The sequence below is a fragment of the Pinus tabuliformis genome, chromosome X (assembly GCF_031772625.1).
Source record: "Pinus tabuliformis cultivar Carrire ecotype Pingquan chromosome X, CPIR1, whole genome shotgun sequence".
NCBI lineage: Eukaryota > Viridiplantae > Streptophyta > Pinopsida > Pinales > Pinaceae > Pinus > Pinus tabuliformis.
In genome coordinates, this window is record NC_142308.1 from 1,456,674,684 (window position 1) to 1,456,687,285 (window position 12,602).

Sequence of the window (12,602 nt, forward strand, 5' to 3'; positions counted from 1 at the left end):
CCTCAAGCCTCCTCTTATACTTTTCTCGTTGACAAATCAACAACCGAGATTAAGTCCCTAATCAATGGCTAAGATTAGATCTAGCTTGATCCATGACATTTGGACCATTCTAACACAGTTTTATATTAATTCACATTAATATTTTAATTTCCCCAAGGTTAGACTTAGGCACACCATTAGAAATATTAATTATTTTAATATCTTCCAAACTGTTTAGAATCTGCCCAAACCCTTTCTGGGTATTGGATAACTCATGTGCCTTAGCCTCTCAACCAATTTTTGTGGCTAGAGCACATCTGATGCTACCCCAAATCAACACTCCCTCTTAGCGAGGACCATGCTCTAGTAATACTCCTCACTGAGCATCACTCTGATCATCTGGCATTGGTCCCTATGTTGATGCTAGGCCTGCTGCCCAACATCCTTTACACTGTTGCAACCTGTACTGCTACCCATGGCCCTGCCACTGCCACTGTTGCATCCATACTGCAACTCCCTCTGCATCCATGTTGCTGCTGCCCATGGCCCTGCCACTGCCACTGTTGCATTTGCACTGCGACCCCTCTCATCATGCTTCATCGTGCTGCCCATAGCACTACCACTGCTAATTGTTGCGCTGCAACCCAGCTACTGAGAAGTAAATAACTGATCTCCCAACTCTGACATCTTCGTCAAGCTAGAAACACTCCTGATGCTGAAGCTCCCTTTGTCACTGACAAGTGCTCCCTCTCTGACCTCTGTGTTGCTGCAACAACCCCATGCATCTCGCACCACTGCACACCTCTTTGTGCCATCCTACACTTGTGCAACACTCCCGTGCCTCTTGCATTGTTGCAGCCTACTAGCCTCGCATTGTCCTGGGAATCCTACACTGTAGCTCTCTCTGTCGCTCCATCCGCATCTGTCTCTACTGACATTGTCAGTACTGCTACTCCTCTTTGGGGCTCCCGTAGCAAGGTCTAATCCAAGAGGCTGGGTACCTCAAGGATCCTGCTCCTCATCGCCTGTAGTCCTCCTAACTACAGCTTGATGTCTCCCCACTTCTTTTGAAGTGGCACATGAGCACTCATGGCATAATGAACAAAAGGGATTTCGGGCTTCCAGATGACAAAGCTGGATGCCTCATCCAACCTATCCTGATCCCTCAGCCCATTCATGGCCATCTCTCTGCTCTTCCTTTTGACTCCTCTGAGTCTCTCTACTTCCCGCCTAGAAGTTCTCTATTCGACGCCTGCTAAGTCTACTTCCCGCCTAGAAGTTCTCAGTTTGGCTCCTGTTGATTCTCTCTACTTCCCGTCTGCAAGTTCTCAGTTTGACTCCTGCTGAGTCTCTCCACTTCTTGTATGGAAGTTCTCGATTCGACTCCTGCTGAGTCTCTCTGCTTCCTGTCTGGAAGTTCTCTTCTGGACTCCCTCTGAGTCCTGATATCCCACCTAGAAATCCTTCTGCCAACATCAAGTTGCCCCTCTCTGATCGTTTGTGCAACAACAACACTGAACTAGATTCCTTGGCTAGAAATCCACCTCAACAGCAACTCCCACTACCGTGGCCTTGCCCTGTTAGGTACTATTCTAACTACATTACCCCACCAGCTCCACTCTCCAACTTACCCACAGCCTCCTAAACCCCAACAAACTGAAGGTTAGAGCTCCTAGCCTCTGCGCAATCCCAGCACCAGCAAATCAGCCTCCTCAACCAACTGTGTCAGCCCTCCTGGCCTCTTCGTGGCTCTGTGTGAGCCTGCCTTTGCCTCCCTCAGCCTTTGCGTTGCCTCTTCCTAGCTCAATCTTGATTACGCAAGCACTGCGTCACCCCTTCCCTACTGCTACTCTGCTAGGAACAGCTTCTGTCACTCGGGACCACTGTTTTCTATTGTTGTTGCTCTGTTCAGTCGATGTCCTCAGTTCTCCTATGATCTGCAACCACGCATTGATACCATGTTAGAATTTCTAAGTCTAACCCGTTAGAAACACTTCATGTACTTTTTGATTTATTCCTACCTACTTGTTATGTTAATTAACAAGTTATTTACCATGTAAATACTGGAAATAAATACAAGTACATGCTCAACACATTACAGATCATTAACTGAAGGAAACAAAACAAGCACACAAGTGACACCGTTGTTTTTGGACCAATGTCCCCAGAAAAACCCAATATAGGAAAATCGGTGTAGCGATCTGAGGGTTTTATTATTATGCAATTCCTAAATACAATCTGGGTGCCAAAACCGACTCCCCCAACAGATAATAGACTCGGCAATAGTACCTCTCTTTCGTAGATAGAGGCTCTGGTTGAATCCCCAGGTAAACACTCTGGCAGCTCCTCAGCTCCAATCTGCCCCATGAAAAACCCCAGCATCATCTTCTAGGGACTGTGTCAACATCTTCTGCCCTCTGCGTCAACTTTCCCGGCAGTTTCGGCTTCTGTCCTCTATGTCAGCTTTCTTGGTAGTTCTGGCTTCTGCCCTCTGTGTCAGCTTTCCCGGCAGTTTCAGTTGTTCCCGGTAGTGCCGGCTTTTGCCCTTTGCGTCAACTTTCCTGCCAATTCTGGCTGTTCTTGCTATTCCCCGCAGTTCCGACTATTCTAGGCAGTTTCGGTCGTTCCTGCCAATTCCGACTTATGCGCTCTGTGTCAGCTTTCCTGGTTGTTGCGCTAATCCTCCCGGCATTATCGTTGCCTCACTGCTTCTGTATTCACTGCCCCTCAGCTGCAACTCTGGTCACTCTCTCGACTTCCTCAGCAAACCCTGCCCAAGAAAGTTGAAATCTTGGTCAACTCGGTGTGTTCTCCAAGTGACCCTCAAACCTCCTATTCTGCCCTCTACGTCAACTTTTCGGCAGTTACGGCTTTTGTCCTCTGTGTCAGCTTTCCCGGCTATTCCAGCAATTCCGGTTGTTCCCAACAGTTCTGGCTTCTGCCCTCTGCATCAGCTTTCCCAGCAGTTCCGACTTCTGCCCTCTGCGTCAGCTTTCCCGCCAGTTCCAACAGTTCCCGGCAGTTCCGGCTATTCCATGCAGTTTCGGTTGTTCCCAGCAGTTCCGGCTTCTGCCCTCTGCGTTAGCTTTCCTAGTTGTTGCGCTGATCCTCCCGGCACTATCGTTGCCTCTCTGTTTCTATATTCACTGCCCCTCAGCTGCAACTTTGATCATTCTCTCGACTTCCTCAGCAAACCCTGCCCCAGAAAGTCGAAATCTTGATAAACTTGGTGTGTTCTCCAAGTGATGCTCAAGCCTCCTCTTACACTTTTCTCGTTGACAAATCAACGGCCGATATTAAGTTTCTAATCAACGGCTAAGATTAGATATGGCTTGATCCATGACTTTTGGACCATTCTAACACAGTTTTATATTAATTCACATTAATATTTTAATTTCCCTAAGTTTAGACTTAGGGACTCCATTAAAAATATTAATTATTTTAATATCTCTCGAACTATTTAGAATCTGCCCAAACCCTTTCTGGGTATTGGAGATCTCATGTACCTTAGCCTCTCCACCAATTTTCGTGGCCAGAGCACATCCGATGCTACCCCAACTCAACAAGGCAGTGTGGCTTTGCAAGATGCTTGCAAGACTATTTGATCTTATGATGGGGCCAACAGTGATTCACTGTCATAATCAAAGTTGCATTAAGCTCTCTCAGAATCCTGTGTTTCATGATCGCTCTAAGCACATTGAGATCAAATATCACTTCGTTAGAGATAGGGTCCAAAGAGGTGTTGTGAGATTGCGGTACATTTCTACAAAGGAGCAAGGGGCAGATGTTCTCACTATGCCTCTAACAAAAGGGAAATTTCTGAAGTACCAAGATAAGTTGGGGTTGGTGGAGAATGCCTTCCTCGCTAGGAGGGAGTGTTGAAGCTTGTAGTCGCTTCGAAAGGTCTTCTACATAGGCTTGGTGTCTTAGCATGTGGAAGACATTATTTACCTCTTCTAAGTGGTTGCTTGGTGGAGTAAATGATTTATGTCTTCTTTCCCAAGTCTTACTTAGGAAAAATACAATAATTAAATTCGATTAATTAGTCTGGATTATTAATCCCCTAGATGTTCTAGAAGGGAGATTAGGATTAGGGATTTGGGCTTAATGAAGATTACAAAAGAAGCCTAGCGAAGATGTGAAGACACACAAAACTCAAGTGAGTGAGTCATCACAAATAAAGAGCAATTTTCTCTATGTGTGCGACATGAGTGGCTTAGTGGACCGGGAGTGCAGAGAGGGAGAAGTGTGTGTTGATTAAGGGTGAATCCAGGAAGCTGAGTGGGGGAGATTGCAAGGCCAAGTTGCTGGAGAAAGACTGATTTGAACTGGAGGAAGTCCAATTGCTGGAGGGTTGAGATTTCCCTAGTGCGCAGTAGTGGCACATACTTCGGGTGTATGTTGATTTTACTGGCTAATTATTCAGGCCGATTTCTCTAGGCTGATTTCTTCCGGAGGCTGATTTCCTTGAGGCCGAATTCATTATGTGGGAGACAAGTTACAGGTTCCGAATATTGTATTTTTCCTTGAATCTCTATGGGTCGAAAACTCAGATTTTCCAGATTAATAGATGACAAAAAATTGTTGCGGGTGAATTATTTTTCCAATGTGTGATTGATCTCTCTAAGTCAATTTCCACAACACATTTATTTCTAGAAGTTAAAATACCAGGTATTTTTATTTTAGGTGATTCAGAGTTTATTTGGGTAAATAATAAATTGCTGGGGATAAAATAAATTGTCGTGAGAAAATAAATCTGGCCGGTATTTGAAATTTAACAGGGTGCAAGTAAACACACAAGGGGGGCGTGTGGGACAACAGTTATGTTACTGTGAGGGTGGCGTTCTACATGAGAAATATGCATCTATAGTGTAAACTAGACATATATGAAATAACACTTCAGTATGAAACACAAATTGCAATCCAGTGTTTGACATCCACAACATTGTAATTGAACACAATGACTTACAAAGTATGGAAGTCATCCAAAATATCCCTAATGAATCCAATCCCTTTTTTTTCTAAGGCTTTACTTCTCCCCTAAGCATCTTCTACTACATCCATCGGATGCCTTTCTATGCAATATAAAACATATTACGAAAAAGAATTGCATAATACAAAGAGAATAATACTAAGAAGAAAAGACTTGCATGAAAAAACTCAAATTATAAAAACACATCATTTTATATTCTTTTATCAAAAATGCATAAGAAACAATTTTCCTGTACTGGTCTGGATGCACAGATGTCAGATATCATTATATGAATTTTGATAGGTGCAAATGGTAGCACACAACTATACACAACGTCCTTTCATGTTTACTGAGGGACAGGACAGATCAGAGAAGGGTGAGTAACTTGTTTTGTAAATGCTCATTGCAATGCCCAATGGATGCCTCAACTGATCTCTAGTTGCATCATTGTCTTACAGTTACTGTTTCTTTTTATAATGAAGCTTAATTGTGGAAGGGTTTGTACTTCATTCCAAGAGAGGAAAAAAAAAACAGCATATGTGGGCAATTAAGGAAAGTGAGTGACCTGAAAAAGCTCAAGAGGAGAGTTGCCATCCTTTGGGGCTCCCTGTTTTGCATCCACACGAAGCATGACATCTCTGGAATCAAGACAAAATGTCAATATTGGAACATCACATTCATTTACAAAAATTTTATATAAAATCTGAATGAAATTTTCTGTTTGCACAAGAACAATGCAATTTATTGGGCTCCATTCCTCAGATGTGGCTATTCTTCATTCCAAAGTTAAGGAAAGACAAAACAACAACCAAAACATTCAAATAAATATGAGAATGGAATGGATAGAAATTTCTTCATTAACAATGTTGAGCCATGCATAACAGTAAAGCATCTACTAAAGGGTGAGAACTAAAGGACCGAGTGAACTTCCTGGAAAAAGAACAAATTATGCTCAGCAAATTAAAAAACTGCCTATTAATTTCCATTTACCTTGGACAAATCATAAATGCTAGATGCCAAGTTTCCATTTATTTAACAATGGAAACAAACACGAGGAATAATGTAAATAATGCACATTTCACCAAATGCAAATTCATAGGAAAGCATTTAAGGCATGTTAACTGAAACAGAAAATAGCAAAGATTTCCAAAAACAAAGCAATTTCAGAAACGAAATTTACAAAATTTAGGAAATGATAAAACAGCAATACATATAAACAGATGGAAAAGCATCAATTTCAGAATATATTAAAAAAAAAATCCTAAATTTCATGTATATAAATTTGAGTTATTGATTGTTTGCCATGTATTAAAATCACAAATATATAAATTTTATATTCATCTGAGTGCACAGATTTGTGGAATGAGAAAGGACTTGGAAAATGTTTCTGCTTATTTCCATTTGTAAATGTTTTCCCACCATGAAAAATTAGGAGGAAAGAACTCCAATCACCTTGCCTAGTAGACAAATAATCTAGTTCGTTGCATTGCCTACCAAATTAAATAAGAGATGTGATGACCTATATCATCATTGAAGTATGATACTGTAACAAGTTTCTCAAATAACTTTGAAAAAGATCGCACTCTTCAAACTTAATTTTCCAACACATTGACAGATTCAACATCTCTTATCATATGCCATTTAAAATCAATATTATCAGAACAGGCCAGTTTTGATCCTTTTTGGTCAAACATGACCCAGAGGAGTGGGATGGAGTGGCTCAGAACCTGAATCAGTTAGCTCACTGAAGAAACAGAAAATAACAAAAAGAAGCATTTGCTGTCCAGTGATCCAAATCTCAAGAAACCTTAGCCTCTTCATCATCCAGTCAACCACCTTCAACCAAGTCATGTCAAATAGCCAACAACCATTCTGGAATTATATTTAGCTTTTAATTCTAATTCTTACCTTGCGTTGATCTTTATTTATATTTTACCTTCATTAACTTTAATTTTAACATTAATTAAAAGTTAAAGTGGAAATCTCATTTTACTATGTTTGGTGATGGAATAACATCAATCTGACCTCACTCACAGAAGATAGAAATTCGGGTGTTTTTCAACTTTCAGCACAACTATGGAGTATTTCAACATTTCTGCATATATCCAAAATAGGACTGTACCCTATTGTTCTGGACATCCAGAGTGAGGAACTGGGTTACTCTAAGAGTGAAAACTAGAGTGAGAAAAGACTGCTCAACATTGCCAACTGATTGAAACCTAAAGGCTGCCCAGTGGTGCCAACTGATTGAACCCTATAGGCCACCCAATGGAGCCAACTGATAAAAAAACATTAAATCAAAGCTGTGGTTCATGCCATTCAGCAGACAGACAAACTTCAGAGTCCTGGATGTGGCTAAATCAGTCTAATAAGTCAGACTTAAAATGAGCCATGTACTCATTTGATTAATCATTATAGTATCATTACTTTTGGACTCTAGGGATCAATTAAAGCATTAATGATGACCTGCCCCATCTACTATGAAGCATAGTATTCAAAACCAAAACAGGTGACTAGGCAGGTCCACTTATCAAACTGGGTTTCGAACTGGGACTCGTCAGATCTCAATGAACCGGTTTTTAAAAAAATATACGAAATATTTAATTTTTAATGGAAAAAAACTATTTTTAAGATTTAAAACCATGATTCCAAACCAATAGAAACAAAATATGCAAATTTTGCTCATCTATATACCATGTAAAGGTGAATATATCAAAATGGCACTGAGTGCAATACATATTACATATCAGCGACAAAATACATAATCGATGAGGCTCTAAATGGCCTATAAAGTCCAAAAACAATGCTTCAAGCTCTGGGGCCATTGGCCTTGTTACCGCTCAAACTAGCAGGGGGCCTAAAGGGGATCCCTAAAGGGCAAATGCTAGAATGGATACTCAGCCCATTGTCACCTCACTTAAGGCTCCCTTCTATTTACGGTTAAGTTGCACAAAATGGGGAAACGGGTACGAGTTTCCGAAACGGGCATGGGTACGAAACGCGACCTCCCCAAATTTTGGAAACGGGGAAATGCGAATATATATATATATATATATATATATATATATATATATATTAGAATTTAGGATATTTAAGAAATGTTATGTGCAATCATAAAGCATACATGATACATTATAATTTATTATATTTAAACATTATGATTAAATTTAGAAGCCACTTTAGTCGCCCAATAAAAAAATCGATAACCAAATAATGAAAAAAACATAAGAAAAAGTCAATTTGCATGAGGAAACTCCATTGTACGATCCGGAAACTCATTTCCGACCATATTGGCCACATTTCCTCCTCGAGAAACAGGTCAGTATGGCCGGAAACGAGTTTCTGGGCCGTATGGTACATGTTTCCCCATTTCCATTTCGTTTCCGTACGGAAACAGAGCCTAGCCACGTTTCCTGCAACTTAGATTTACGGACTTTCACCAATGGGAGGAGACTCGGTATATTATGGAGTCATCGATGAAGGATAAATCAATGAATGGATATGAGTGACCCAAATAATCCCCTTCTTAGAAGAGCTTGAAGGATGGAGCTTGCTTGCTTTCTAAGCAACGTACAATGTCTTTTAGGGAAAGGAAGGGAGGTTTTGAGGGTTAGGGTTATGGGATATGACTTGTGAAGGAGATTCCCAATCCCTAAAATCCTTATTGAAATTGGTATCCCAGATGGTTCTTGAAGAATTGTCTTTCAAAGGAATGAGACCACACGGACCAAGTGGACCCGGTCTAGGTCAGGAGGAAGGAGTTTAGCAACCAATGGTGTCCTTAACCTAGACAAGGTAGGGGAAAGGATAAAAAAAGGAATATTCACTTATAGGTGTTGAATTGATCGTACGAGGCACTAGCCTTAGGGATACTAGGGCAAATTTTGATCTTGAAGCTAGGGCTTGGCTTTTCTCACAACTACACCATCAAAATGGCTTCAAATTTGGAGGAGGCCTTGAGGAGACAACAATGCAGGAGAGGCTTGGAGATCAAACTTTTTGGATGGATAGTTTTCTAGGAAAATGATGCCCTAGGTGACCCAACTTGGCTACACCTAGGAAAAGGTGAAAAAGGTATGATTTTAAGTGACCACCTCTTGGTAGATCAATGTCTTACTCTTTGTAGAATGGAGTATATGATGAATATGAGTGAGGACCTTTGATTCCCACTCAAGGAGTGTTGAAGTTTCTAAGTTTACTTAGTTAGAAACCCTCCATGCACTTTATCTGATTTATTCCTACCTACTTGTTATTTTCCTTACTGAGTTCTTTACAATGTAAATACTAAAAATAAACACTAGTGCATGCTCAACATATTAAAGATCAACAACTAAAAGAAACAAAAACAAAGACGCCACATGACACCATTATTTTTGGACTAATGTCCCCGGAAAAACCCAATGTGGGAAAAGCGGTGCAGCTATCTGAGGGTTTTCTTATTAAGCAATATCAGAGTACAATCTGTGCGCCGAAACTGGCCTACCCAACAGAGAATTTCCTTGGCAATAATACCTCTCAGTTTCTAACAAATCTTCTAGCTGAAACCCCGGATAATCCTTCTGGCAGCTACACGCACAAATCTACCCCAGAAACCCCTGCATCACCTTGAATGGGCCTGCACCAGCCTCAGGAGGCCCTGCGTTAGCCTTCTGGCCATCTACGTCAACAACCCTGGCTTCTCTGAAGCACTGCACGGCTCCTGGATGCTTCTGTGTGGCCCTGCATGAGCCCTGGTTGGTTTTGTGTCCCTCTCTCTGGCTTCTACGCTAATCTCCCCGCACTATCTCTGCCTCTCTGTTTCTCTATACTCACTGCCCCTCAGCTGCAACTTCAATCACTGATTCTACCTCTCTTAGCAAACCCTGCTCTAGAGAATAGAATGACTAATCACTCTGGTGTGCTCACCAAGTGACCCTCAAGCCTTCTCTTATACTTTTCCCGTTGACATATCAACGGCCGAGATTAAGTCCCTAATCAACGACTAAGATTAGATCTGGCTTGATCTATGTCTTTTGGACCATTCCAACACAGTTTTATATTAATCCACATTAATATTTTAATTTCCCTAAGTTTAGACTTAGGGGCTGCATTAAAAATATTAATTATTTTAATATTTCTCAAACTGTTTAGAATCTGCCCAACCCTTTCTGGGTATTGGAGATCTCATGTGCCCCAACCTCTCCACCAAATATTGTGGCTAGAACACATCCGATGCTACTCCAAATCAACACTCCCTCTTAGCAAGGATTGTGCTCTAGCAATACTCCTCACTGATCATCCGACATCGGTCCCTGTGTTATGATGAATCATGTGAATAAGTCCATATTCATTACAACCAATATTTTCTTCCCTTTGTAAAATTGTAAATCCCAATGAATCCTCAATGCAAGCCTTTCAGATGCCAGTATGCTTCTTTAGTTAATAAACATTCACCTCATTTCCCTTTACATTTGCCATTATATTTCTACTCCTTTTCCATTCCATGTTTTCAAATAAAACCTTGATAATTTTTCCATTCTATTTTCCTTCACAGTCATTTCCCTGTCTCTTTCACTAACTTGTAGCCCATGAATGAAGAGGGTGATGCACTCTCATTTACTGTTCAAATCAGTACATCAGTGTTTTGGAGACCAAAAGTTCTTTTTAGTGGGAAGGTGTGATCCAAAATGGATCTAGAATAGACTTCTAAGTCTAAAAATGTTCTTCACAGAGGAAAATGAAAGTCAAGGGCTGCTCTTGGAAATAGCCCCATTGCATAGATCTCGTTATTTTGAATCTATTGCAATTTGAATGGGTTAAAATGGCCAGAGATGTGTGCGGAAGTGTGTTGTCTGAATTGTAAATGCCGGGGGCATGACAAAGACCACTGTCCCATATTTGTGAACTATATTATAGGATGTAGACCAATTCCCCTGAAGCTAGAAGCCCCAATAGGACCAAGCATGGGGCTTGCACTACGATGCGCTATTTGTCATGTGGCTAGGAAACAAGCAACTGATAATTGTAATTCGCTTCAAAAGTTCATTTAGACACTGCAACAATTGTTTTGTGACTTTTGTAAATATGTGGGCCATGATGATCACCACTGTCGTAGCTTGATGCTAGGCTGCTGCCCACGGCTCTGCCACTGCCACTGCTGCATCTATACGATAGCTCCCTCTGTATTCGTGTCACTGCTCATGGCTCTGCCACTGCCACTGCTACATCTGCACTGCATCTCCTCTCATCATGTTGCATCGCGCTGGCCACTACTGCACTGCAACTCAATTACTGAGAAGTAAGTAACTGATATCCCAACTCTGACCTCTCTGTTGGGCTAGAGACACCCCCTGATGCTGAATCTCCCTCTGTCGCTGACAAGTTCTCCCTCTCTGACCTTTGCGCTGCTACAACAACTCCCTGCATCTTGCACCGTTGCACACCTCTCTATGCCATCCTACACTAGTGCAACACTCCCGTGCCTCTCGCATTGTTGCAGCCTACTAGCCTTGCGCTATATTGGGAATCCTGCACTGTAGCTCTCTCTGCTGCTCCATCCACATCCATCTCTACTAACATACGCCAGTAATGCTACTCCTCTTCGGGGCTCCTGTAGCAAGGTATAATCCAAGAGGATGGGTATCTCGAGGATCCTGCCCCTCATCTCTTGTAGTCCGTCTGACTACAGCTTGATGTCTCCCCACTTCCGCTCAAGTGGTGCGTGTGCACTCATGGCATAGTTATCATCTGTCACCACTTCCTTCTCTACCCTTGCTAGCGTTGACTTAGTCTCGGAAGACTCTCCCTTACTCCTCTTCCTTGGACACTGGGTTGCATAATGACCTAGCTCCCCACAGTGGAAGCACTTGATCTCGAAGAGATCTTTCTTCTTTCGCTTTTCCTGCTTTCCCTTAGATGCTAGGGCAACATCTTCCTCCTCCTGCTTTACTTTGATCCACTCACTGCTGCTGCTACCCATCTTCGACTATCGTCTGATCTCTCCCTGGCGAAGCGCTGCCCACATCTCGTCCCAAGGTCGAAGCGTCCCTCTGCGCAGTATGCTCTGGACAAATACCTCCCAGTCTTCCGAAACAGCATTCAAGGTTGTCCTCACCATTAGCTCCTGATCCGGTGTCGCCCCTATAGTAGTCAACTGATCTCGTATCTCATTCAGTCCTCCGAGGAAGGTGTCAATCGTTTGTCCCTTCTTCATCTGATACGACCTCATCTGATTCTCTACACAGAAGTATGTTGGTACAGCTTCTTGAGAGCTTCCCACATCTCAAATGTCGTTTCTTTCTCGGTTATGTGTGGTACTACATGATCCTTGACCCCACCAAGGATAATGCTATTGGCCCTCGCCATTGCCTTCTCGTACCTGTCATTATCACTGGGGTCGACTGGGACAACTATTACCTTCAAGGCGAAGTTCTTGACATGATTCCTAACAAGTATGGATAAGATTCTAGCCTTCCAGACTACGAAGTTCGATGCTCCGTCCAGTCTATCCTGGTCTCTTACTCTGTGTAGTGTCGTGATACTCCTCTACTTCCCTCCTAAAAGTTCTCTGTTTGACTCCTCTGAGTCTTTACTTCCCGTCTGGAAGTTCTCTTCTGGACTCCCTTTGAGAACTGATTTCCCTCCTGGAAATCCATTTGTCGTTGTTGAGATG

The 12,602-nt window shown here is 42.0% G+C and overlaps 1 protein-coding gene across 1 annotated transcript in view; it reads right to left on the reverse strand.

Moving 5' to 3' along the window:
• Window positions 1–12,602, reverse strand: part of LOC149145505 (protein SABRE-like) — a 366,058-nt gene that overhangs the window by 75,408 nt on the left and 278,048 nt on the right. Inside the window, 1 exon segment of the mRNA XM_089452896.1 lies at window positions 5,517–5,589. Coding sequence (XP_089309022.1) covers window positions 5,517–5,589 — 73 coding nt within the window.